This window comes from Carassius auratus, chromosome 41 (genome assembly GCF_003368295.1).
Source record: "Carassius auratus strain Wakin chromosome 41, ASM336829v1, whole genome shotgun sequence".
In the NCBI taxonomy this organism is placed as follows: domain Eukaryota; kingdom Metazoa; phylum Chordata; class Actinopteri; order Cypriniformes; family Cyprinidae; genus Carassius; species Carassius auratus.
Window position 1 is genome coordinate 10,235,335 of NC_039283.1, and position 27,650 is coordinate 10,262,984.

A 27,650-nucleotide genomic window follows, 5' to 3' on the forward strand; every position below is an offset into this window, starting at 1 on the left:
AGAATCAGAGCCACTGACTCCGACCAGCAAACAACACTTTACAATTAGCCAAAACCAAAATCTAACAGAACGTTTTACTAATTAAATTTGATAAGACAAGTGACAAAGCTCCTACTCATACTAACAATGAGTTTTAGCTGTTAATCATTTAGACAGACAGATGATTCCTTAAATCACGTTTGTTGTTGAGGAGAGATGTTCTGGGACTTAAAGTGATCAGACTTATTCACCTGCAAACAAAACAACGTGCCACAATCCCACAGACTGACATAGAGAGAGGAACCTGAGCCATATTCACAGATCACAGGAACACTTTTGAGCAAGCTACCACACAGAACACCTCGGCAACCACATAGCAACCTGATAAAATCCCAATCAGAACACCTAAGCAACACCCTGCCAACTATCCTCAGCAGCTTAGCTTAGCATCATAGCAGTGTGATATGAAGGGGATTCCTCTCGCAATTCAAATCACAATTGTAAGTTATAAAATCTAATTCAGAGAAAAAGAGTGACTTTTTAATATCTCACAACTGCTTGTCAAATGTTGTGCAGTTCTGAGAAAAAAAGTCTGAATTGTAAGATATAAACTCACGATTATATCACGCAGTTCTAAGAAAAAAGTCACATATGTGAGATACAATCTCGCAACTGTGAGAAAAAAATTGTCAGAATTGTGAAATAAGTCCCAATTACCATTTTATTTTATTTTTTTATTATTCAGTTGTAGAAACAGGCTTCCATACTGCAGGTTTTCAAAAACATTTTTTTAAACATAATTTCAACTTTTATAAAATAATTCAGATTTCCTGCAATCCTGACTTTTTTTTTTTTCAATTCAGAGTTGAAAAAAGTTTACTTTTTTTTTTTATTCCTTGGTGGAAACAAACAGGTGTGACTTTTTCTCATAATTCTGAATTCTGAGTTTATTTCTCACAATTTTGAGATTTACTATTACTTTATTTATTTATTTTTAATCCTTTGGCAGAAATAAGCCTCCATATGTTTCTTTGTAGAGCAAAACTAGTCCAAGACTGGCAGTGGACGGCTCAAATACTGTTGTGAGAGAGAGACAGTGAAGAGATGAAACACAGAGGAGTGTTACAACATTGGCATTGTGGACAGATAAGAGAAGGTCCACTGTAAGATGGTGTGTTTTCTCCGGTCCGTCAGCGTCTCATCAGAGTCTAATGTGCTTTCAGAGTGTTCTCTCATGTGTGTGCGGGGCCCCACACAAACCTGCACCCCGCTCTCCTCCAGCAGCCTCAACACAAAAGAGCTCTCCTCTGAGGAGCTGCACCTCGCTCCCCTCTCGCAGGACGGGTCCAGGGCTGGGGATTTATGGCTGGAGCTCAAGCATATTCTCTGAGCATATTTGATAGGGATGCTTATCCCATCACCATGGGGACAGTCAGTGTGTTACAAGCCTCACATCACCGCCTTTGATCAGCCCTTTTCTCATCAAAAAAGGCCCCTGCCCACACAATTACCCCACACCAAAGAGGCCTGCATATTCCGGATGTCCTCGAGATTTTTTTCTTTTTCATCTATTTTTATCCAGGTGGTCATGTTATAAGAATATTTCATACTTAAAGAAAAAAAAATACAAACAAAATCAAACACAACATACAGTCAACTTCTTACTTTTAGGATCATTAGTCTTCAATCTGAAGACATGAGCCACATGGCATAAATGTCTTTCCATTTGTCTCCAAACCTTTATCTTCATCTCCTTACAGTATGATGTCATGAGAAATGAGACGTGATGCTTCATCACAAGACAAAAGGATGGAAAGCCTGGGTGGAGACGGTCAAAGGCTGTCTCAATAACGGCACAAAAGAAACTTGAGCTTATTCAATATTCAGATAAAAAGCTGTTGTATAACGAGTAACAGAAGAAAATGAAAAAATGGCTATGAAGGTGTGAAGAGGGACCCAGAGGTCTAAAAGAGAAAACATTTACTGAAGACTATCTAGTAGTTGTTTCTTACTAATTTTAGGTTGCTGATTCCCTAAAATACTGCCAGTTTTGTTAAAGTATGTCACAGTTTGTAACAAAAAATGATGCACTGCACAGCAGTTTTGCTTTTAACAAGATTTTGTAAGGTGAATAAGTCTTAATGATTATTTATCAGTGGAAAAATCTGTCTCAAAGACATGATTTCTGTCCATCTCTGAGCCAGATAATTGGCTCTGAGCCTATCTGTTTAATTCTCAGCTCATTTTCACATCTATGAATGAATCTGAAGACACTATTTTTAAGCTGGATTTCCCTTTTCCCTTTTTTACCCTTTGCAGAAACTGTATGTGCTAGTAAGTTTTTACTGATATTTTTGGACTCCGCATCATCAAATTAGGTAACATCAGGCTTTTTTTTTTTTTGCGAATCGGCTGAATTTTTGTATTAAGTGATATTACATTTTAAAAGGGAGTGTTTTAGGAGTGTCGTCAGACTTGGGCCAGTGTCTGTGAGAGACTCACAGCAGGATCCGCTGGAGGGAGTCTCTTCTCCATGGTCTTCAGCCAGTGTCGCAGAGCCCTGATCTGACCTCTGAACTCACTCTGCCACTGACTCCACTCCTCTGAATCCATCCTAGCAACAGCACAAGAACACATTCACACCTCACTAAGTGCAGCGAGCAGAGCTGGAAGAAGACAGACGCTCAAAATACTGTATGTGTATCAAATATACGGTTTAGTGTTCACTGGAGACACCTGTTCTGGTCACTACATCAGAATTATACTTTTGTTCATTTTACTGTTACTCGCAAATGTACAAAATAATCATACAGGATGAGTAGACATGTCCAAATGTTTAATATAGCTATAAACACTGTTAGATGTAAGCTCAGACATGACCTACTGTATATTCTGAATGCATTACATTTGTGGAATTTAATTATTATTATTATTATATATATGGGCTTTATTATTAAATTAAAATGCAAAATGGACAGTTTATGGTTGGTTTACCCATACTGTCTTCTTTTCTGTGCAGGTGCTTCCTGAAACAGAGGGACACCAACCAAACACACATTTATTGAAATATTTTCATCTAGCTTATTAGTTTTTGTATGTAATTCCATCTCTCTGCTGAAGTGAAGACATACCGTAGCGCTGCCATCATGCGGAGAAAGGCACGGCATGGGCACAGTTAATGCAGGAGGAGCAGAGAGGCTGTCGGCAGTGTAATGACACAAAGACAGGCCATCCATAAATGTGTCTCCCTCTGGGTTCTGTCTTTCAGCCTACAGATGTAACATAGTGTCATCTGAGCCTGTCAATCAACTTCCCTGCCACCAGAGGACAGCATCCGTTTCTCTAACCGACACCATCATACTTCCTATCTGTATGTTTAAGTAGTCTGGTGATTGCTCACCTTTGGTTTCTAACTTCTCACTTTGTAACAGTATTCTGATACATGACTGCTAAAAATGTGTGTATTTACTGTTTATTGGAATGGCCGGGTGATATGAATGATCAACTAGATTAAGCACAGGATAAAAGTTAAAACACAAACTGTACGAAGTCTGGAACTGATCTTTCCAAAATAAATTTATTTACACTTACAGTGTATAGTGTTATTAACTCTTTATTACCAGTCTCTACTAAGGGAAAAGTTCTTCCACCAGTTACAGTAGTATTTCATACATCTTTTACTCATAAAATCATGGTGAAAATTCAAAAATCTATTCTTCATCTTTTTAGAACACTTTAAAGCGAGTTAGTAAAACATGCAAAAAAAATATTTTACATAAACATAAAAAAAATCAAAATAAAATAAGAAGAGAAAAGAAAAGAAAAAAAGTCAAGTAGTTTCAAAAGACACAACAGTTCAATTAATATAAAAACAAGCAAAGAAATACATGGGAGGCAACAAATGACCAAAACATGTTTTTTTTCTTTCTTTTTTTTTTTTTTTTTTGGCACAGGCAATGTAAAAATGAAAAATGAAGTTGTCGTACACTAAATGAGCCAAAATACATTCAGTTAAAGATGTAATCTGCATTTATTTCTATTATGTAAATGTGTAATGGAATACAAGGATTTGCAAAATGCATTAAATGTTTTATTTTAAAACTCATGTTGGGGCTAGAAACCATGTAGGCAGTAGAACTCAGAGATTCTACATTAAGATAAATTTAATGGATCCAATTCTATTGTTGTTTTGAATTATTTTGTGTAAACTCCAAAGTCCAGCTCCCAGCTGATGAAAACAGGAGCAGTCCACTAAAGTGTCAGTTCTTGATATGATTTCCAAGGCAAACTTCAAGGTAGCCCTAGCCTCTAGTGTCTTCATGCAAATGGCAGATGCAAAGGTAGGAGGAAACCCTCAGTGAGGCTCTAAAAACAACATTAAAAATATAATATGAAGCAACAAAATAATAAAAGGAAAACAAAACAGTGCATGAAGGGAAACAAAAATATACTTGGTATCAAACATACAGTAGGTACATACAATACAAAATCATAGAGAGGTGATGAATTTTTAATAAATACCTGAATATTTAAGGATGTGGGCTGCTGATGGGCATCATTTATCTCACAATCCAAGACCAAATTTGTGGAATCATCAAGTTGTCTGTATTTTGTATTTGATGATCTCTGTGAGAGAGAGAGAAAACAAAGACAAAACCCACAGTATAAATGACAAGAACTATTATATGGCTTAATGCTGTCAAAAAATCCTTTAGAAAAAGCAGACATATAGTATGCCATTAAACTTAATAAAAAATAAGCTTCTCAGGATTGCACAAACTTCTTCTACAGCAGCGGTTTTTGAAAGCACAATTGTAGAACTGATTAAAATAGGTGTTAAAACAATACAAAGAATTTTGAAAAGTAAAATCAGTGTGGTCATTAGGAAACAGCAGCAATAAATGTAAATTTAGTTCAACTTACAAGTACTACATTTCATCCAGATCTGTCCAGATGTTATGAGTGAGGAATGGATCAGACACCTGAGCCATCTGAAATCTTCATTGGATATCACATCAGTGGAGCACTGACAGTAAAACTGGGCCTTGGGGACTTCTTTATGGGGAAGTCAGGAGTTTTAAAGAAAGATTTTACGGAGGGACTGGATCCAGTAAATGAAAAATGGACTTTCATAATAAAAAACAAACAAACAAACAAAAAACATCCAGTTTCAGGGGACAGTAAAACTGGCTTGTTGGACAAAGTGCTTGCTCCTCCTTTAATGTTTATGTATGTTTATGTAAAGGTGTAGTGTTGTTTTACATTCTGTGAAACAAGCTGCAACTTTTATTTGCTAGGATGGCTAGCAGCCTCTAATATATCCATCTATCAAATCTATACAAATATGTAACATAATCACACGCTTTGTTAATCAAATTATTTTTTTTTTGTAAAACCTGGTATATTTTCTGGTACATTATCCTGAAATGAACCCAAGTATAAAAAGAATTTCCTAAAATAGCACATAAAAAAGCAATAATAAGTGATATTAAATACAGTCTAATAAGTTTGATTAAAATAATAATAATTATTATTATTTAGATGCTGTACTAAGTATAAAATAAGAAAAGAAATACGAATAGAAAGAATAACTGTATGAACTGAAATAAACCAAAAATAGACAACTTGATTAACCAGGAAATAGCTATTAAGCATCCAAAATACATAAAATGGGAATTTAACCATAATCAGACAAAAATATACTGGTAGTTTTTGGAATGCATTTTCCTATACCAAACACATGCAAAGATGAATAAAGCGATTAATATTTTCTCTAATTAATATCTGTGTATTATGTAAGTGTAGTGACAGAGTCAGCACTCATATGAAAGCTGCAGGACCATGTTTTAGGTTTATTGGGAGGTCCGGCTTTAAAATCTGCGGCTGTAACCAGAGGAAGTATATGAGGATGAGGAGAAGTTCATGGTGAATCCAGAGCCAGTAGCATCAATGCTCCCTCTTCTTGAACCTGACCTAGAGCCTGTCCTGGATCCAGACCGTGAACCAGAAGCAGATGCAGAACCACTGACATTGTAGGGACTGTAGAGACCTTTACTGGATGTTGATGAAGCTTCCAGAAGCCTAAGGCCAGATCCCTCTTCAACCATGCTTCTATCCATGGCATCTTTGTAAGAGATCTTCAGTTTGGTTTTGGGACACGTAAGATATTTAGAGTAAGCACTCACATCTCTGAGCTTTTGTGCTGTACGGACATCAATAGAACCTTTCCTGATTGCCTCCTCTAGGGAGATTCGTCCCTCAACCTCTGCCTCAATAAGGCCACCGGTGAGATACTGCACTTCCAGGAAACGTTGCCCTGCCTCATAGTAGAGCCAGCCTTTCTTGAGAGCCTGAGCAGCAGACATTCTGACTTTAGTGCGAGGATCCTCAAATCCATGGAAAGCTTTTTGGGCTAAGTTGAGTCTGTCAATCATTATTTTGTCTATAAGACCCTTCTCGGTCGCTTCGGCAACTGATAATTTCTCTCCAGTAGATGGGTCTATTATGCCACCAGTGCAAGCCTGAGCCTCCAACAGTCTCTGACCAGTTATAGAATCCACTAAGTTCCTACGCATGGCTTCAGTGATGGAAACTTTTTCAAGGCTATCTGTATCAAGGATTCCAGCCACAGGACCAGTCTCCTCAGTTGGATCATTCCATACAGTTGCAGGTGTTTTGATGGAAGGTATAGGGCTCATTGGATAAGAGGAGGTGGATCCAATGGAAGATGATCGGGAACGAAAGCCACTCATGTTTCCAGATAACATATCAGCAAATTCTGTGATGGAAAGGGTGCCGGAGCGGTACTGCTCAATTGCACTCTGGTCAATAAGGCCTCTTGCAATAGCATCATCAATGTCATACTGTCGACCTGATCTCCGGTCAATGAGTATAGACTTCTCTACCCCTTCTGATGATGTCATTGTGATTTCTTCCCATTCACACTCTTGCTCCGAAAGTTCAATGTAAGTCTGATGGTCAATTAGCCCTTTGCGATAGGCTTCATACACAGACATTTCTTTGCCTGAGTCTGGATCCACAATGACGACTCTGCGTTTGCGAACTGAGGATTTGGACGAAGCCTTTGTCTCGCGTTTCTTTTCTTTAAGAACCAAGAGCACAAGACCTGTGTCTGGGTCCTCTAAACACTTTTCCATCAGTTGCAGGTAGGTAAGATTCTCCTCTGTGTTTGGGTCAAAGAAGCCCTTGGTGTCATCTGATGGGTCACTGAGGATCTCGTTCATCTCCTCATCAAAAAAGCCTCGGTTGTAGGCCACTTCAACCGGCAATCGGTGACTCTGCTCTGGGTCAATGATTCCTCCAGTAGCAATCTGGGCTTCAAGAAGACGGATTCCATGGTCTCTCAAAATCAGGCCCTTTTTCATTGCCTGGAACAGTGAGATCATTTTGCCTGTATAAGGATCTCTATAGCCAGTCACAGCTCTCTCGGCAGACAGTAGCTTGTCTTTGAACTCTGGGCCGACGATTCCCATCTTGACTGCTTCATTTACAGTTAACTTGAGGTTCTTGATAGGGTCAATGATATAACCCGTGGCTGCTTGAGCTTCCAGCAGCTCGAAAGCAGTGCCTGGCCTGATCATATTCTTTTTCATGGCTTGGTAGATAGATAGACGGTCTTTAGTAGACTCCACAAACACACCAGCAATACAGCTTGAGCCCTCAATATATTTTCGCAAGCTATTGCTCACCTCCTCCACTGTTAGTAGTCCCTCATTAAGTTTTCTGACTGTTTGTTCATCAATGATTTTTGAGCGGAATAACTCTTCTATTGTAATTTCTTTTCTGAGACCTTTGAAGACCAGACTTTTGTCTCTTAGAGAAAACAGATATAAACCATCCTTGTCTAACTTGCATCTTTTCAGAAGCTGAGAATATGAAACTTTTTCATCATTCAATGGGTCAACATATCCTTTAACCTCATCTGAGAGCTTTTCATTTGTCTCTTTGTTAATATATCCACGTTGTATGGCAATCTCCGTTGGCAAGTGGAAGTTATATTCTGGATCAATGATACCACCTGTTGCTGTCTGAGCTTCAAGAAGCCTTAGGGCATAGTCCTCTAGGACAAGGTCCTTTTTCATTGCTTGGAAGAGGGAGACAACCTTTCCACTATATGGATCCTTATAGCCAGTGACTGCTCTCTCTGCAGACAGGAGCTTATCATGAAGTTCTGGGCCCACCACACCTTTGCGCACTGCTTCATCTACAGTGAGCATTTCATTCCTGATGGGATCGATAATGAATCCAGTGGCTGCTTGAGCCTCCAAGAGGGCAATTGCAATGTCTGGCTTCATCAGCTCTCTTTTCATCGCTTGATAAATGCTGATCTTGGATTTTGAATCAGTTACCACACCAGCAACACTTCCAGTTCCATACAAATACTGCTTAACACTTTGCATCTCCATGACATCACGCATAGTCTTATTCTCTTTCTTCAACAGGTTGTAGGTCTCAAGGTCAATAATGCGGGCATTGTACAGATCTTCAATAGTTATTTGACGTCTTCTTGTGCTGCCAGTCTGGGTGCTCCCCCCTTTAATGATCTCCTTCTGCTCCAGAATCTCAATTATAATGATTATCATTCGTTCCTTTGTTAAATTGCCAGAGCGATATTCTTCTAGAAGCCGATCCCTCTGATCTCCAGGTAGTAAATTTGAATTCATGACATCCCAGAGAGACATAGAGCCCTGACCTTCAATGGGTATATCAATCTGTGTATTAGATAGATCACTCTGGGTTTGTTCTTCACTGTAAAGGTACGTCTTCTCCACAACCGTTGGGGCCTGTGGTTTGGAGAGCTTTAGTAGATTTAAGCCTGTATCAGGATCGGCCATGCACTTGTCTTTCAACTGTTTGTATGATATGCTTTCATCAGATGCAGGGTCTGAGAAGTGCTTGCTTTCAGCAATACTGCTGGCCAGATGTTTGGTAAAATATCCACGCTGGATTGCAGTCTCAACAGGAATACGATGGCTGTTTACTGGATCAATAATTCCACCAGATGCCAGCTGGGCCTCCAAGAGTGGCATGGCATGTTCTTTTGGGATAAGGTCTTTCTCCATGGCTTGATATACGGAGATCTTATTGCCTGTGAATGGGTCTTTATATCCAGTGACAGCTTTTTCAGCAGAGAGAAGTTTCTCATGAAGCTCTGGGCCAACAATACCTGCTTTAACAGCATCATCCACAGTGAGACATTCATTTCTTGATGGATCCACAATAAATCCTGTGGCAGCTTGAGCTTCAAGCAAAGCAATGCCAGTGCTCTGTCTGAGGAATTTCTTTTTCATTGCTTCGTAGATGCTAACTTTCTCTTTTGTGGGCTCAAGGTAAACTCCAGCAATGCTCTCAGAGCCTTGGAGATACTTGTTGACTGAATTGTTTATGCTGACCTCTTTTGGAGACTTTTTACCTTGTTCCAGCAAATCATAGGTAACCTTGTCAATGATTTTGGAATCAAATAGTGACTTGGCTGGAACTGGTGCCCTAAGTCCTTTAAAGCAGCCCTCTTCTTGTTTCTTGGCATCTTTCTTAGTAACAATTTCAATTGAAATCTTTATAATCTTCTCAATTGTCATTTTCCCAGATCTATATTGCCTTATTAGGTCAAGCCTTTGCTCTTCAGTGATGTAGTCAGAGTTAATGAGCTCCCATAAGGTAACTTTTCTCCCTTTGAAAGGTCCACTGTGAACTTCAACAGCTGCCTGGGCCATTGCGTCTTTGGTCTGGGCATCAGTGTACTTCATCTCCTCTTTGGCATTGATGGCTTGTTCAGACAAAGGCAGAAGCTGAAGGCCAGTCTTTTTGTCAGTCACACATCGTTTATAAAGCTGTGGATAAGTGAGATATTCCTGAGTGTTTGGGTCAAAGTATCCCTTAACTTCATCACTTGGGCTGGTCAAAAACTTGTGAGTTGCATCATCACAGCAGCCCTTCAAGCAGGCAATGTCATGTGGAATGCGGTGACTTTGAACAGGATCAATGATGCCTCCGGTTGCTAGTTGTGCATCAAGCAGTCGAATTCCCTGTTCCTTCATGATCAAGTCTTTATTCATAGCCTCAAACAGAGAAATTGTTTTTCCAGTGTAAGGATCTTTATAGCCTGTGACAGCTCTCTCTGCAGACAGTAGTTTTTCATGAAGTTCTGGACCGACAACCCCTGCTTTGACAGCCTCATCTACTGTGAGTTGTTGGTTTTTAGCAGGATCTATGATATATCCTGTGGCAGCTTGTGCTTCCAAGAGATTAAGAGCAGGCCCAGGTCTCATCATGTCTCTTTTCATAGCATCATAAAAGGACATTGTTTGCTTGGTTGAGTTAATAATTACGCCAGCAATGCATTTAGTGCCTTTCAAGGCAATGCGCACATTCTCCATTTCAGACACATCTTTTACAAGCAGTTGTCCTTTCTGCAACTTATTATAGAGGTCTTTGTCAATGATTTTTGATTCAAGAAGTTTTGTAGCAGGTACAGGTGCTCTCAGGCCATCAAAGGCAAGTTCATTCTTTTTCTCTTTTTCCTCTGCCACAGTTAGAACAATTTTGATGATCTTTTCAACTGTAATTTTTCCAGTTTTGTACTGGCGGATAAGATCTTTTTTCTGGTCATCAGAGAAGTACTCAGAGTTTATAATCTCCCAGATGGTCACAGTCCTTCCTTTAAAACGGCCAAATGGCACAGACACTGTTGTCTTGTCAAACACATCTCTTGTTTCCTCATCTGTGAATACCCTGGCATTTAGAGCAGCCTCCTCAGAAATGGGCAAAAGAAGGAGCCCTGTTTCTGGATCAGTGACACACCTTTCTATTAGTTGCTGGTACGTCATATTTTCTTGGGTGTTTGGGTCATAGAATCCCTTGACATCATCTGTTGGATTTTGTAGGATTTTACTGGTGGCCACATCAAACTGACCCTGCTTATAGGCTGTTTCATTTGGCACACGATGACTATTTACTGGATCAATAATGCCACCTGTTGCTATCTGAGCCTCAAGCAACCTGATGGCATGATCCTCCCCAATGAGACCCTTCTTCATAGCTTCAAAGAGGGAGATCTTTGCCTCTGTGTATGGATCCTTGTAGCCAGTGACAGCTCTCTCTGCAGACAGCATCTTGTTGTGAAGTTCAGGTCCAATTAGACCCTCTTTAACTGCCTCATTGACAGAGAGTTTCTTGTTTTTAACTGGGTCTATTATGTATCCAGAAGCAGCCTGTGCCTCCAACAGCACAAGCCCTGTCCCAGGAGCAATCTTCTTCTCCTTGATGGCTTGATAGATGGGCATTTTTTGATTTGGATGAACAAGCAGGCCACTGATACAGTTCTTGCCCTCAAGAACTGTTTTAAGTTTGTCTGTCTGGCTGAGTTCTTCGACTGTGGTTTCACCATTCTGAAGCTTATCATAATCAATTTTGCTTAAAATACCTATTTCAAAAAGTCTACTTGCAGGCACCTTCTCACGAATGCCATCAAATGATAAGGGAGAGAAACTGTGTGTGCTGTCAACTTGATCAGAAATACTTTGACCATTGAGGACGTTTTGGCTTTTAGTGTGAATGTGAATCTCCTGGGTGATTTTTTGAGCAACTTCCAGCTGTTGAAGTTTCTCACGCAGTTTCTGGTTTTCCTCAGCAAGAATCCTTTCTTGTTCAAGCCTCTTCCTCTCAAGTTCATGCATTTCTTTCTGCTTGTTAAGCATCTCTTCTTCAGCCTCTTTCTGTTTTATCAGAGCAGCATCCATTGTGGCCTTTAGTTTAATCTTTTCATCCTCCATTTGTTTTCTTTGACGTTCCTGCTCATCTTTAAGGGCTTTTGACTTTTTGACCTCTTCTTCAAATTGGTTCTCCAACCTCTTCTTTTCATCCTCAATTAGTTTTTCCTTCTTCAACAGCATCTCCTTTTCTGACATAAATGTCTGCTGCAGAATAGTTTTCTCCTGTTTAATTTGTTCTTGCTGAGCATTCACCATCTGTAAAAGAAAAGAGACGATGAACAAAGTTAAAACAATGCTAAAAACATTCAAACAAATAATTTTCAATTATGTAAATATCCATTTAAAGATTAATCAGAAATGATTAGAGAATATAATTCAAGATTGGAAAATTCTTAACAAAAAAAAGAAAAAGAAAAAAATAACTGTATTAAAGCAATGTTAGTTTTTGGAGATAGGGTTAACAATGGCATAAGCAGCGATTTATGCCATCTTTTACACAATACCTCTTTGGACTTTTTCTGTAACTCTTCAGCCTCTTTTTTCAATTTTTCCTTCTCCTTCTCAAGATCAGCAATAGCTCTGCGCAAGTCATCTGCTTCTTTGTCACTCTTCAATCTCTGTATTTCCAATGTTTCAACAAATACATTTTTCTCTTTGGTGGCAAGCTCTGTCTCATGAAGTCGGGCGCTAATTACATCTGCCTGCTTCTTAAATTTCTTGGCTTCCTCCTCAGCTCTAGACTGGGCATCACTGAGCTGGGACACCTGAAGTCTAAGTTTCTCTGCCTCAGCTGTTATCTCCAACTGTCTTCTGCGCTCAGCCTCCAATGATTTTTGGAAGACCTCAGTTTCCTCTTCAAGCCGTTGCTGCATCAGTTGTTTGTCTTCAAGCAACTTTTGAGCTTGCTCTTGAGCAAGGTCTTTCTGTCTCTGTAGCATTTCTGCCTCTGCTCTAAGTTTAGAGGCCTCCTGAATGGCTTGCATCTTTTCTTTTAGCATCTTTTCAGCAAGTGCTCTTTGCTCGGCAAGGTCAGTCTCTGCAATATGTCTCATGCGAGCAGCCTCCTGGGTCTCAATGCTGAGCCTGGCAGCCTCCTCAGCAAGTTTTTTCATGTTCTCAGCCTCCTCGGCCAAGAATTTTTGAGTATTATCTTTGTCCCTCTGGATGAGACGTTGGTTCTCCTCTTCAATTCTGAGCTTGAGTTTGATGAGCTCCTCCATTTGAATCTTGACTTTGAACAGTTCCTCCTCTACCTGGGCTTTCTGTTTAACAGCATCGCTGACTTCGTCCTTCAGGCGATGAAGCTCCTCATCCAGGAGAGTCTTCTGTTTGTCTGTCTCATCCAGTCGCAGTTTCACTTTGGCAAGCTCTTGCTCAACCTGAGATTTCTGCTTAAGTGTCTGCTCTGCAAGTGTCTTCTGCCTAGCCATCTCCTCATCAGCTAGCTGTTTTTGTTTCAATGCTACTGCCTCTGCCTGGGCTCGCTTTTCTGCCTCTAGCTCTGCCTCTTTTCTGAGCCTCTCAGCATCTTCTTGGGCTTTGGCCTGATTGGCAGCCTCAACCTCGGCAGCCTGACGCTGACGGTCTGCTTCTTCTGCTTGTTGGCGGAGGAGAGCAGCCTCTTTCTCTGCCTTTTCTTTGGCCTTTTCTGCTTCTTGGGCAAGCTTTTTGGCTTTCTCAAACTCCTCCTTGAGCCTTTTCTGTACCAGGCTGTCCTCTTTCTGCTGAACTAGAACACTGTGGACTTGATGTTCAGCTGTAATTGCTTTCTCAGCAGCTTCTCTGGCAGCAAGTATTTGCCTCTCAGCTTCTTTATCAGCATCTTCTTTTTGCTTTCTGGCCTCATCAGCTTTCTTTTTGAGACGCTCAACCTCTTCTTGAGCAGCCTGGCGCTGTCGAGCTGCTTCCTGCTCTGCGGCAGTAATCTTTTTCAGTTTTTCTTCAGCCTCCCTTCTTCTGTTTTCTTCGTGAAGGGCCACCTTGCGCAACTTCTCAGCTTCCTCCTCAGCTCGCAGTTTGCTTTGTTGTGTTTCCTCTGCAATATTCTTCAGTTTATTTAGTTCAAGCTCCAAATCAAGCTTGCCAGATGAAGCCTTCTCAAAGTTAACTTTCAAGATACGAATCTCCTCTTCAACTACTCTTTTCTGTTTAAGAGTGTCATCCACAATTGTTTTCTGTCTATCTAATTCCATTTCAGAGGACTTCTTGAGCTGTTCGATCTTCTGATGAATGTCTTGCTTGTGCTGGCTTGCCTGATCTTCAAGAGCCTTTCTCTGGTAAGCCTCATCCTCAGCTTGCCTTCTCAGGCGTTCATTTTCGGCCTCTTTTTCTTTTAGAGCAATCTCTGCTTCAGTTTTCAAGCGAGTGGCCTCATTAATGGCAGCAAGTTTCTCTTTGAGAATTCTTTCAGCTTCTGCTCTCTGTCTCGCTGCTTCTTCCTCAGCAACCTGTCTCTGTCTCTTTGCCTCTTCAGCAATGGCACGGAGCTTGGCTGCTTCATCTGCAAGATCCCTCAGTTTAGCAGCTTCAGCCTCCAAGAGTTGTTTACTCTTTTCAGTGGTGGACATGCTCTCCTTCTCAGCTTTAGACTTCAGCTGCAAAAGTATGTCCATTTCACTTCTAACTTTGGAAAGCTCATCTTCAAGCTGCTTCCGCTGCTGCTCTGCAGCACTAATCTCATTCTTTAGACGGTACAGTTCATTGTCGAGCAGTGATCTCTGTTGCTCAGCATGATCAAAATCAGCCCTCAAGCGGATCAGCTCCTGCTCTGCGGAGAGTTTTTGTTGCGCTGTGCTCTCTGCCAGCTTCCTCTGCCGCTCTAGCTCTTGCTCAGCCATGTCTTTCTGTTTCAGGGCAGACTCTTCAGCTTTGGCCCGTTTTTTGGCCTCACGCTCAGCCTCGTCTTTCTGTTTTTCAGCCTCTTCCTGTGCAATAGTCTTTTTGTGGGCTTCTTCCTCTGCCTGGAGCCTTAGACGAAGGGCTTCATTGGCTTTTTGCCTCCACTTTTCAAGCTCTTTCTCAGCCTCCTCCCTTGCGTTGTCTGCCTCTTCCTGGTGCTTCTTGAGGCGTTCTGCCTCCTCCTGCAGTTGAACGACAGTCCCGTGTTTCTCTCGGAGTGACTCCTCAAGTTTAGATGTCTTTTCAACATAGGACATGCGCTTGCTCTGCAACTCAGCAGCAGCACTTTTCAGAGCTGCATCTTGAGCGAGCTTGATTTGTCTGGCTTTCTCAATCTCAGCATGCTTCATGTGTCTTTCTGCCTCCTCTGCTTGCATCTTGTGCTTCGCGAGGTCATCCAGGGCTTTCTGCTTCTGCCTGGCAGCCTCTCTTTCTGCTTCAGACTTCAGCTTTAACTCTTCCTCCGCCATCCGCTTCTTCTGGGTCTCCTCGTTAACCTGTTTACGAAGTTTCTCAGCCTCTTCATGAGCAGCTTTACGAAGTCTCTCTGCCTCAGCAGCCTTGTCTCTAAGCTGCCTCAGCTCATCCTCTGCAGTGGACTTTTGTTTCAGTGTAGTTTCTAGTTGAAGTCTTATGATGCGGATCTCTTCCTCTATCTTGACCCGGCTTTGTAAAGCCTCCTCCACTTGTTGGCTCTTTGATTTCATCTGTTGTTCAGAGATGTTTTTGAGCTCGTGAAGCTCCAGCTGGATGTTCTGTTTTTGCCTTTCAGCATCCACAGCAACAATCTCTCGCTTGCTAACCTCCTCTTGCATCATGAGCTTGAGCTCCTGTGCCTCTTTCTCCGCTTTGGCAATGGCCTTGGCATGAGCTTCAGCTAGCTGCTTCTGTTTCTCTAACTCTGCCTGCATCTCAGCAATTTTTTTCCTCTCTTCTGCTTTTAGTTTCTCAGCAGCTTTCTGTATTAGTGGAGGTAAATGGTAAAGAAATGTATGATTAAGATCAATCATGACAGGGTGTTAAAGGAGTAGTTTACCCAAAAATGAAAAGTCTGTCATTTTTACTCACTTTTATTCCAAACTTGTATTGACTGTCTACAATATTATAGGTTTACTTTTTTCCATAGAACACAAAAGGTGATATATATTGGCCACTCTTTTTAACATAATAGTAAATAATAACAAGAGATGTCAAAATCTTGATATACCTCTGAGATGACCCTCTGTTCTTCAAACAAAATAGCAGTACTTATGACTTGTGCACATTATCTGACTTCTGAAGCCAGAAGGAGCGGGGAAATCAACAAGTTGCTATTCACTGAAAATGTATTTACTGTTGTATTTTTTCAGTGAATAGTGACAATTTTTTATGCTATTGTATATTTAGAAATCTTGGAAGACAGCACAAGTTGGATGACTGTTAGTGTGTTTCATCACTTTTGAAGCTTGTAAACTTCAGATCCCATTTATTATTAAATGTTTCTCTTTTGTGTTCCATGGAGACAAGTAACACATTTGCGGTTTGGAATAATATGAGGAAATGCAAATGATGACAGAAGTTTGCATTTTTAAGTAAACTAAGTCTTTAAGTGTTAAGGTTATTATTTAGCTCAATGAAAGACAGGTTTAGATGCAATCATGACAAACAGGGTTAAGGTAAATTAACAGTCAATCATCATATCATATGCAATCATTTGGATTAAGTAAGATGATATGATTAATGTATGGAGACACAAGACTGCTTTAAAACACTATATCTCACAACATGCATGGGGGAGAAGCTACCAGACGGTGGCTCTATGTAAACCATATACAGCATTCCATTGAATCAAAATTATTTAAAAAATTCTGCTGAACAAAATAGAATGTAATCAATATGCTTTTGCTATACACTAGATGACTGGATGAAAATACAGTTAATACAAACTTTAAAGGTGCCATAGAATGCAAGTCATTTTTATAAGGTGTTTGAACACAGTTTTGTGAAAACAAGTAGCCTATAATGGTTAAAAATCCACTCACTCTGTGTTTTATTATTGCAAAAAATTATAAACCGTCTCTTTACACAAGCAGTTCCAGACTATGACGACATAATGTGTGAAAGTTCCGCCCATTTGTGATGCTCTCTGCCCTATTAACATCTACACAGCCCTGAGTGACAAGCTGCGGTCTGCCATTACTGTTCTCTTGCTGTAGCTGCTGGAGATACAATGTCAGAGCCAAAGAGCCATTAAAAGTGCTGTGTGGTGGGATGCACCAACGAACATAGGAGTCTCCATAGAACACTGAGGAGACGTTGGTTACATTTTACCTTCGAAGGAAATGTCCACTGGACTCTACTGCCTCACAATCGAGGGGCAGTTCAGAGTTGCTGGAGTTATGCAAAGATTGCTTCTGAAAGCAATCAAACGTCAAACTTGAAAAAAATATTCTCAGCTCTTTTCAACATTAATAATAATAATAATGATATAACAGTAAAGGTTTTTTATTTTTATTTTTTGTAGAAAATCTGATTGTAAAAAGGATTTCTGAAGGATTGTGTGACTGGAGTAATGATGCAAACAATTTGTTTGAAAGTAAGCTTTGATTTTTCCTAATAAACTGTTTAACTGCACTTGCAAGTGGATATTAAATTATGTTGTGGGATAATTAAATATATTATAAATAAACTACAAAAATATAATTATATACATTTATTTTGTCCTCACATTCTTTCTTGTAACTCCTCCCTCTCAGTGACACAGCTGACTGAAAGGATCATTATGCAGCTCATTATGCGAGCCTTTGTCTTCTCAGATGTTAATCACAATGATATTCATGATAGGTGACACCTACTCGCATATGACTTTTACCAACAAAAAGTGTCTTAGAAAATTTAAATCAATATATTGTTTTCTGTGAGTGAGTAAACACGATGGTTTTCACATAAATTAGAAAGAACAATTCTAGGCTATAAGCTCCAGTTCTCAAAAGTCCCAGGAACCAATGTTCTTTATGTGTTAATGGCCTTATTCAAGTTTTTCACTAACCATGCATAACATTATTTTTTCTCAAAAACATAATCATATACATACATGCTGCTCACATATTATTATAGGCCAGGTTGTGCTGATTACAGTGAGATTAGACTTTAGCCATTTAGATGTTTATAACAAAATGAAAAAGCACAAAACTTCTCCAGGCCCCAAAATTACCCTTAGACTCCAGTGGGTTAAAGTAGCCCAACCACGGGCTTTCCAATGCTTGAGGACAGGCGGGAGCACCAGCTCATTTTCATTTAAAGGGGACATACACATAAACAGAGTGTTTTGGCTCATACCCTAAACGTGCCAATTTCAAGAAGCTATACAAACTTATCTGTGGGGTATTTTGAGATAAAATGTCACATACACACTATAGGGACATCAGAGAACAATAAAAACGATTTTATCAATGCATTCCATGGCACCTTTAAGTGTGTTTTAAAATAAATAAATAAATAAATAAATAACATTCCTTTTCTAAAGATTTAGAAATCTTTAGAACTTGATTTGGTGGCCTGAAAAAAGTGTGAGAAGAACAGAACAACTAAAAACCAATAGTGCAAGCAAGAACTCCAGTTAGCAATGGAAAGTAAGCTATAAGCGTTAAAGCAATGATTCAGGCAGACAAGCAGGTCCAGATCCACAGATAAAGAGGAAACATTAGTATGAAAATAACATTTTAAATGACCTTAAATTATAAAAAAAGGGCAGTAAGAATCTGATTCTCAAATGTGATTATTCAGACTTACACAATATATTATTATATTGGAAATGTAGATGATACTATAAAGTTTCATCTAAATCTTAACAGTCATGAATCTTAACAACATAAATGCATTAAAACTACTACAACCACATTATATTTCAGTTATGTATTTTAAGTTATGCAGTGTGAAGAACATTTAAGTCAATTAATCAATTAAATTAACAATCTAGCATCATGAGCAAAGAGAATCAGAAAACTACAATGAACCAAAGTAGAATAACATTTAACTAGAAAGTGTTACTCATATAAGCTTGATGGGAGGAAATGCAGTATATTAATGAAAATGGATACTGGAATATGGATAAAGAATTACTAGAGTGTCATGAAAAGTTTTACCTCTTTAGATCTCAGAAAAGATCAAGCAATCATCAAGACAAAAGCGCTGGCAAGCAGTTAAGAGAAGCAAAGAAATGAAAGGTTAGAGTTTAAAAGACATACAGTAGTGAGAAAAGAGAAAAGTATATAGGAAAAGTAGGCCTTATATGACTTGCTTTCCCTAGTGTACATCAGACACTGTCTGACATGCAAATATCAGTGGTGTAATGTAACAAGATAATAATACTTTGCAAAATATTTTTTAAGAAAATATGTACAGTACTTCGCTTGTTTTAATATTTCTATCAACTTTAAACTTTATTCCACTATATTTCCTAATTAAAAATATATACTTTTACTCTGATACATTTTCCCGAAGCATATTTGTTACTTACTACAAAATAAAGTGAGAGGAACACAGACTGAAAGAAAGTAGGTTTGACGAAACAGTGGCCTGGCACTTTTTAAAATAAATATGTATCTGCAAATTAATAATTACAAGCTATCCTGTTTTTATTTTATTGTATTTATTTCCAACAATAAATGTGTTAAAATAAAATAAAATAAAATAAAATAAAATAAAATAATGAAACTGCCTTTAAAAGACAATTTATTTTTTTATGTTAAATAGTTTAAGTAAGATATAATTAGGACAGGGCAAATTTATTCGACCTGTTACACATTTCTGAAATGCTTGCAGTAAAATACTACTGAATTAATATATATTTGTGTCCAAATTGACACAGAAAAATCTTGAGTCACCCATACATTAAGTATATCTAGATGTTTTGTTTTTCTAGAGAGTGGTTGGTTGGGTTGGTTAATGTTAGTGTGTTTTTGGGTTAGTCTGGTATAGGGTCCCCTGATGTCACGCACCTCTTCGTCCTCGATGCGCCGCTGCGTGTCTGTGATGAACTTGATGTACTGACTGGTCAGTGTCATCAGCTCACTATAGCGAGTTCTCAGAGTGACATACTATGATGAAAAAGACAAAGCATTTTGAAAAATGATCATTGAAATTCTATCAGTTAGATGTTTACAAGATAACATGAGTGTACTTAAATGATAAAACCCATAGTAACCTGCGCAAACATGAGTAATCAAATAATGCACATGTATAAATGTGAATGATCTGTGAGCGTTTTCTAACCTCTTGAATGACGTTATCAGAGGCAGACTCCATCTTGGTTTTCTTCAAAGGAGAAGTCAGAGGTTCTACCTGAGCTTTGTAGGCAACCAACTGAAGTTCATAGTCCTGGAAGAAATAAAGATTGTAGTACTCTAACCACAACTTGTAGGTACATACAATAAATAAATGAATATATATACTCTCTCTTACCTTAATGGTATCAATGTAAGCTTTGGCATATTTCTGGCATTCATCAACTTTATCTTTGTTTTTCTCAATCTCTTCAAGCAGTTTCTGTAAAAGAATATGTCAGCATATTATGCTTATACCTTTGCAATGGGTTAACAAAAGAATTCTTATTGCAATGCATGTCAGAGAACTAATGCATGTAAATTAATATTCCAGAAACGATTTTTCCAAGATGTAAAACATTTCTCACAAGATCTTTTATTGAGCTTGTTCTGTATTACACACATTTTTAATAACTGGTTGTCTATCTGTAAAAATGTCAAGATGCAAAGTCTCTGACAGTTACTGCAATAACACTGTTCATCACTGCAGTTAATAACTTGATGTTTCCAGTCAATGTTATTTATATTTTTACTAGGATATTGATATCTAAGTAAGCTAAATGATAAATGATGGTAAAGTGGGGCAGCTCATAAGTGGGTTTTGGTTGTTACCAATCAAAAAGTCTCCTCATAGACATTTTATTGATAACCTACTGTATTTTCAAACTTCAAACAAGCATGAGGTATTGCTCAACCCATTACCAAAGGATTAACGCCGTGTGAAAACCCCTCTGGAGAAAGATTGTGTCATTCAGTACCTTCTCCTGTGCCAGTTGTTCTTTGAGCGTCTTGCTGTCGATTATAGGCACGGCCTGGATCTTCTCCTGCCGCTGTTTGGCGTCTGCGATCCAGCGGATGAGCCAGTCGTAGCTCTCCCTGTAGTAGCCCAGCTGACGGCCCAGCTGCTCAAGCTCGCGGTTCCGCAGGTCGATCTGAGCGAATATGGCGCGCCAGCGGTCCTGGAGGCTGCCCAGGAGCTGCCGGTAGTGATCCAGCTCAGCATCCCGCTCGCAGTGAACCTGAAGCATGCGATGACTGACCGCCGTGGCCTTGGCCAGCTCACTCTCCATGTCATCAAACACGGGCCGCTGGGTTTCTGCCTCCGAACGCATTCGCTGAACACAAAGGAATAAACTGACTTAATCCCAAGGTAAATCTGATGTAACTACATTAAACATGCTGTACACTAGCAGGTATATAGGATTTTCATTAAAATAACTGTGATCAAACATCCCAACATTTAGTAAAAATACTTGAAGACGTAGGGTGTTTTTCCCATGTTGAAATGCTTTTTTTTAAATTAATATGCAAAAGCAAGTGTAAATAATAATTTATGTTTAAGAATCAGTCGACACATGCCAACCTGACACAACCAATGACATCAGTCAATTACAAATAAAGGGGCAGAACAGTCTGCTTTTCCGACCAATGGCAGACTGGGAAACCAGTCATATCTACCATCTATCATGTCTACCAAGCTTGGTTTGAACATACTTAAAATACTGAAGACATTTCTAAAGCTGGAAAAGTCATGTAAAATAACAAAATCCTTAAAGGGTTAGTTCACCCAATAATCAAAATTATGTCATTAATAACTCAACCTCATGTCGTTCCAAACCCGTGAGACCTCCGTTCATCTTTGGAACACAGTTTAAGATATTTTAGATTTAGTCTGATAGCTCTCAGTCCCTCCATTTAAACTGTTTGTACAGTATACTGTCCATGTCCAGAAAGGTAAGAAAAACATCATCAAAGTAGTCCATGTGACATGAATACATGAATACATGAATACATTTTGGTCCAAAAATAGTAAAAACAACTACTTTATTCAGCATTGTCTCCTCTTCCGGGTCTGTTGTGAGTGAGTTCAAAACACTGCAGTTTGTGATATCCGGTTCGCGAACGAATCACTCGATGTAACCGGATCTTCTTGAACCAGTTCACCAAATCGAACTGAATCGTTTGAAATGGTTCGCGTCTCCAATGAGCATTAATCCACAAATGACTTAAGCTGTTAACTTTTTTAATGTGGCTGACACTCCCTCTGAGTTAATATAAACAATATCCCGGAGTAATTCATGCACTCAAACAGTACACTGACTGAACTGCTGTGAAGAGAGAACTGAAGATGAACACCAAGCCTAGCCAGATAACGAATGAACGACCGAGTCGTTCTCGAGTCAAGAACCGGTTGCATCGGTTTTCGGATCACCAGTAGTTCTTTCGGACAGTTCGATTCAATAAACTGGTTGAAGAAAATAGTTCGCTCAACGTGATGACGCCATTGGCGATGATGGCCCTTCATTCAAACCTGTGGTTTACCCGCGTTCACAACACTAGCACAGAATCAGTTCAGAATCAATCACCAAAAAAAAAACAGTTCGGTTCAGACGCCCTGTGCATCATTATGCTTCACACTGAATCACACAACACATGCGCAGTATCATCAGCTCCTCGGTTCTCGAATCGGTCGCGTCTGACAGAAACGGATTATGAATTTTTATGACTTTTTCATGATATAACTTTATGAATTTCTTCACTGATAAAATAGATAACATCAGAAATACAATAACAAATGTAGATTCTACAGCGTCTAACACTTCAGTTTCATGCATCGCACCCAAATATAAACTGCAGTGCTTTACAACTATAGGACAGGAAGAGCTAAATAAACTTATCACTGCATCTAAACCAGCAACATGTTTATTAGATCCTGTACCAACTAAATTACTGAAAGAATTGTTACCTGTAGCAGAAGAACTGCTCCTTAATATTATTAACTCGTCGTTATCTTTAGGTCACATCCCAAAACCATTCAAGCTGGCGGTTATCAAGCCTCTTATTAAGAAACCACAACTAAATCCTAGTGAACTGACAAATTACAGACCCATTTTAAATATTTTGTTTATGTCCAACATTTTTGACAAAGTTATGTCTGCTCAATTAGGCTCCTTCCTGCAAAAATAAAAAAAGATCTATATGAAGAACTTCATACAGTTCATACAGAACAGTCAGGTTTCAGGCCCCACCATTGCACAGAAACCGCATTTGTTAAAATTACATCTTGCGTCAGATCAAGGCTGCTTCTCATTGCTAGTTTTACTTGATCTTAGTGCTGTGTTCGACACCATAGATCATGACATACTCATAGATCGATTACAAAACTATACAGGTATTCAAGGGCAGGCTCCAAGATGTTTTAGGTCTACCATTTTGTTTATTTAAATTTTGTTTATTTTTCAGTGTTCCTGTTGCTCAATTTGTAGAGCATTGCGCTATCAAGTGTAAGGTTGGGGGTTCTATTCCCCGGGAACACATGATAGATAAAAATTGATAGCCTCAATGCACTGTAAGTCACTTTGGATAAAAGTGTCTGCTAAATGCATAAATTTAATTTAATTTAATTTAAAATGGGGAGTCTCAGTTATCACCAGTAAAATATGGAGTGCCTCAAGGATCTGTCCTAGGTCCTCTGCTATTTTCAGGATAAGACAGAGATATTACTTATTGGACCAAAAAACAGTACACAGAATCTCGTAGATTACAGTTTGCAACTAGACGGATGTACCGTTACTTCCTCTACAGTCAAAAATCTGGGTCTTATATTAGATAGCAACTTGTCTTTTGAAAACCATATTTCCCATGTTATAAAAACAGCATTCTTCCATCTTAGAAACATTGCCAAGCTATGAAACATGTTACCTGTTTCTGATGCAGAAAAGCTAGTACATGCATTCATGACCTCTAGACTGGACTATTGTAATGCACTTCTAGCTGGTTGTCCTGCTTCGTCAATAAACAAGCTACAGGTAGTCCAAAATGCAGCAGCTAGAGTCCTTACCAGGTCAAGAAAATATGATCATATTACCCCAATTTTACAGTCTCTATACTGGCTACCTATTAAGTTCCTTATCAGATACAAATTATCATTACTTACCTATAAGCCCCTAAATGGTTTAGCTCCTGTGTACCTAACTAGCTTTTTACCACGCTACAACCCATCAACGCTGGACTTTTGGTCGTTCCTAGGATAGCAAAGTCCACTAAAGGAGGTAGAAACTCTGGAATAGCCTTCCTGATAATGTTCGGGGTTCAGACACACTCTCTCTGTTTAAATCTAGATTAAAACACATCTCTTTCGCCAAGCATTCGAATAATGCAGAATAATCTCATAATTTGTGACTGCAGTTGTATCTGATCTGATTTACATAGGATTTACACAAGCTCCAGTCTGGATCCAGAACACCTGAGAAGAGATGATGCTGACCCTCAGAGGACCTCAGATGATGCTAACCCTGAAACAACATACAGAACTACCAAATATTGCTACAAGTGTGATCGCATCATATAAAAATTGCTGTTAATAGTGTTCATCGTCTGTTTGACTACGTCTTGTATTCATTTTTCAGAAAATTCCTGTCATATGCACATAAACTGACAGTCACCACTGATAAGCTACTACTAAATATTGTAGAAACAAACTTTTCTGTAAAGTTTCTTTGCAATGATTTGTATCATAAAAAGAACGATGAGCTTTGTAAAAATCTATGTGTTTCAGGGCATAGAGGAAAAATAATGTGCTTTTTTAACCGTAAACCGCACAAACACATTTCATTACACCAAATAATGTTCTTTTTATTAGCAACATCATATGACACCTTTAAAACTTCAGGAACCCTAAAACAGAAATTTTCAGAACCTAGGAATGTCGATCATTTGAATATTATTATGGTTGAGAAGCACTATATTGTTTTACATGTTAAATAAATGGTACAGTTCAATCAGTAAGTGAACATTAAATATTACCTTGAGCTCAGAGCAGTAGTTCTCCACCTCCTCGACGTTTGTAGGAACCGTGTGAACCTCACGCAGACGATTCTCATATTTCTTCACCACATCCTCTGCTCCTTGTGTATTACGGATCACAATCTCTATTGTCTTAAGTCTACAGAAAAAAGAATTGCCTTGATCTGATCGTATGCTTAATTGAAGATTACTAGTACATAATAATGCACGCAAATGAATATGAGCCAAAACATGAATGACAAGCATCAGTGGATGTGCCATGCAAAGACAAATACTGCCTCTTACTTCTCCAGGTAGACCGAGGACAGGTTGTAGGTCTGGTCCATCTTCTGCAGGGTGATGTCCAGCTCTGAGCGCAGGACCGGAGTGCTGGACTGCTGCGGAGAGGACAGCACCTCCTCAGCTTTCTGGGACACTCGGTCCAGGTTCTTCTTAATTCCTTCCAACTCTATTTGCACTTTCTGTTTGAGGCAGAAAAAACACAATGATTCATTCGGTTAAATATGAAAAAGACTAGGGTCAAATCATAGATCACATCCTAATCAAAAGAAGAAAATAAGGAATTATATTCAGGGTACTGCTATTTAAAAAAGCTGAAATTGAAATTTTCTTGAAATAAAATAAACGTTAACTGAAATAAAATGAAATACAAAAACAATATTTAACTTATTTTAATAAATGTTTCATGTTTTGCAGTTGAACTTGATGTACTAAAATAACTAAAAACTGAAATAAAAATGTCTAATATCTATATATATGTGTGTGTGTGTGTGTGTGTGTATGAGACCCTGGACAACAAAACCAGTCTTACGTCTCAATTTTTAGAATTGAAAGCTGAATAAATCATCTTTTCATTGATGTATGGTTTGTTAGGGGGACAATGTTTTTCCTAAATACAACTATTTGAAATTCTGCAATCTGGGTGCAAAGAAAAAAAAAAACCTTGAGAAAATCACCTTTAAAGTTTATCAAATGAATAATATATTTACGGTAGGATATTTACAAGATATCTTCATGGAACATGATCTTTACTTAATATCCAAATAATTTTTGGCATAAAAGAAAACTGATAATTTGGACCCAAACTATGTATTTTTGTCTATTGCTTCAAATATACCCCAGAGACTTCAGACATAATCACTAAAATTTTAACAAAACTTAACATAAAAGCAGAAAATTAATAACAATATATATTATATATATATTATAACTGCATATTAGGTATACTAAAATACTCATAATATATTGGAGTTTTCTTCTTCACATTTTGACATTATTTTCAAGACCATTAAGCACAAATTTTAATACCATAATGGGTTAAAATCTCATTAATCTGATTCATTTATATCTCATATTGTATTAGTATTTGTTGTTCTTATTTAATTTATTTTGTATTACAGTAATAAGTATTGAATGAGAATCACAATCAGTAACACAAACTAAGCTGACAATTTTCTTTTGGATCCATTACAATAATAAGAACACTTAGTAAAACATGCTTAAAAAATAAAGTCACAAAGCAAAAAATATTTTTATGATTTTGCGGATTTGTTCTTAAAATTCACCCATTTTAAAAATATGATTTAAATATGTTTACACATACTTCCGTTGCAAAAGAGTTTTAACTGGATCAAATAAAAGGAACGAGTTTTGTGTCGTACTTTCTGTTCACCAGTTTTCTGAATGCAGTCTCGGAGCGGATCTTTATCCACAGGCTGCCGGATACGAGCCACCGTACGAGACTCACAGTCTTCGATCTGCAGCCGCAGGCTTTTGACTTGGGTGATGTACGTCTTGCATACGGATTCATCCTGCTCACCTGTGAAGAGACATATTTCTTACTATGGCTTTCAAACAACACTAAGGGCAGACAACAGTTCATCTCTCCCTTTATCGGTGCACTGCAGCCAACATTCACGACACTCTGTCACGTCACACACATTCCTCCGTGTTAGTGGCTCACATTTCATCCCAAAATTGAAAGGCAAAAAAAAAAAATACTGTGCATAAAGAAAATGAGGCCCATTTTGAGGACTGTAAAATATAACAGTACAGTATATTTCATTGCATTATTATTATTTTGTATGTAAATAAAAAAAAAAACATGCACTACCATGATGCAAAATAGATATTTCACATATTTCATCCATGTGGATGGCAGCCATATATGAACCACACAGACTCAGAAAGGCATTGTTTGACCAGGCTGTGTTTTTCCTCTCTACTGTGCTGCTATGTTGAGTGTTTCAGTACATGCACACTCTGTAGAGATGTGCCATTAGCTAAAGCACAGGACACGGACGACGACAAAAGCTGACACAACATGTTTTTCCATTATAGAGCAGCTCGTCCGTGATAACCAAACCCTGCTGATCAGGCCAGCAGGAGCACAAGACTCACCCTGCGCTCTGACAGCTGCTCCTGAAACGTGAATTCAACAGTTACACAACATAAATTCAGCGTTTCATGGCATCAGTGGGCTCTGTCGGGGCTTGGTGTCTGTACCTTTCTCCAGGGTACGGAGCAGGCTGTCGAAGTGCTGTACGGTCTCCTTGTAGTCCCTCTCCACCTGCAGGTTATCGCTGGAGTCGAACAGCTTGGAGTCCTGGGAGTCTTTGAGGAAGTCCTGATAGTGCAGCTGCAGGTTCCTCAGCATCAGCTGGTACTCGTCCGACTTCATCGTCTTGAACTGAAACATAAGACGACTCTTAGCTGCTTTTACATTCAGAATGGTTAGATTTATTCATCTTTTCTTGAAGTACTATGATTATTGCAGTGACGAAATCTCAATAAAACCTTATTTTCATCTGAAATGTGTTGCAAAACCATTCTCAGATGTTGAAACAGCAGAATCACGTCTACCCTGTTATTCAATAAAGCAATTGTCCTTGTTTACCATCTGTTTCCTAAATATAACTCGGTCGGTCTGCAA

General features: G+C 38.7%; 1 protein-coding gene across 1 annotated transcript in view; it reads right to left on the reverse strand.

The window, feature by feature from the left end:
- Nucleotides 1-3,537: 3,537 nt before the first annotated feature.
- LOC113060060 (plectin-like) overlaps nucleotides 3,538-27,650 on the reverse strand; it is a 52,532-nt gene continuing 28,419 nt past the window's right edge. Inside the window, exons 23-34 of the mRNA XM_026228868.1 lie at nucleotides 27,224-27,407; nucleotides 26,380-26,537; nucleotides 25,004-25,179; nucleotides 24,719-24,857; nucleotides 20,671-21,027; nucleotides 20,052-20,135; nucleotides 19,863-19,967; nucleotides 19,589-19,687; nucleotides 12,215-15,568; nucleotides 4,903-11,966; nucleotides 4,501-4,605; nucleotides 3,538-4,344 (exon numbers count right to left, since the gene is read on the reverse strand). Coding sequence (XP_026084653.1) covers nucleotides 5,850-11,966; nucleotides 12,215-15,568; nucleotides 19,589-19,687; nucleotides 19,863-19,967; nucleotides 20,052-20,135; nucleotides 20,671-21,027; nucleotides 24,719-24,857; nucleotides 25,004-25,179; nucleotides 26,380-26,537; nucleotides 27,224-27,407 — 10,773 coding nt within the window. The 3' untranslated portion in view covers nucleotides 3,538-4,344; nucleotides 4,501-4,605; nucleotides 4,903-5,849. The remainder of the gene's footprint in view (nucleotides 4,345-4,500; nucleotides 4,606-4,902; nucleotides 11,967-12,214; nucleotides 15,569-19,588; nucleotides 19,688-19,862; nucleotides 19,968-20,051; nucleotides 20,136-20,670; nucleotides 21,028-24,718; nucleotides 24,858-25,003; nucleotides 25,180-26,379; nucleotides 26,538-27,223; nucleotides 27,408-27,650) is intronic.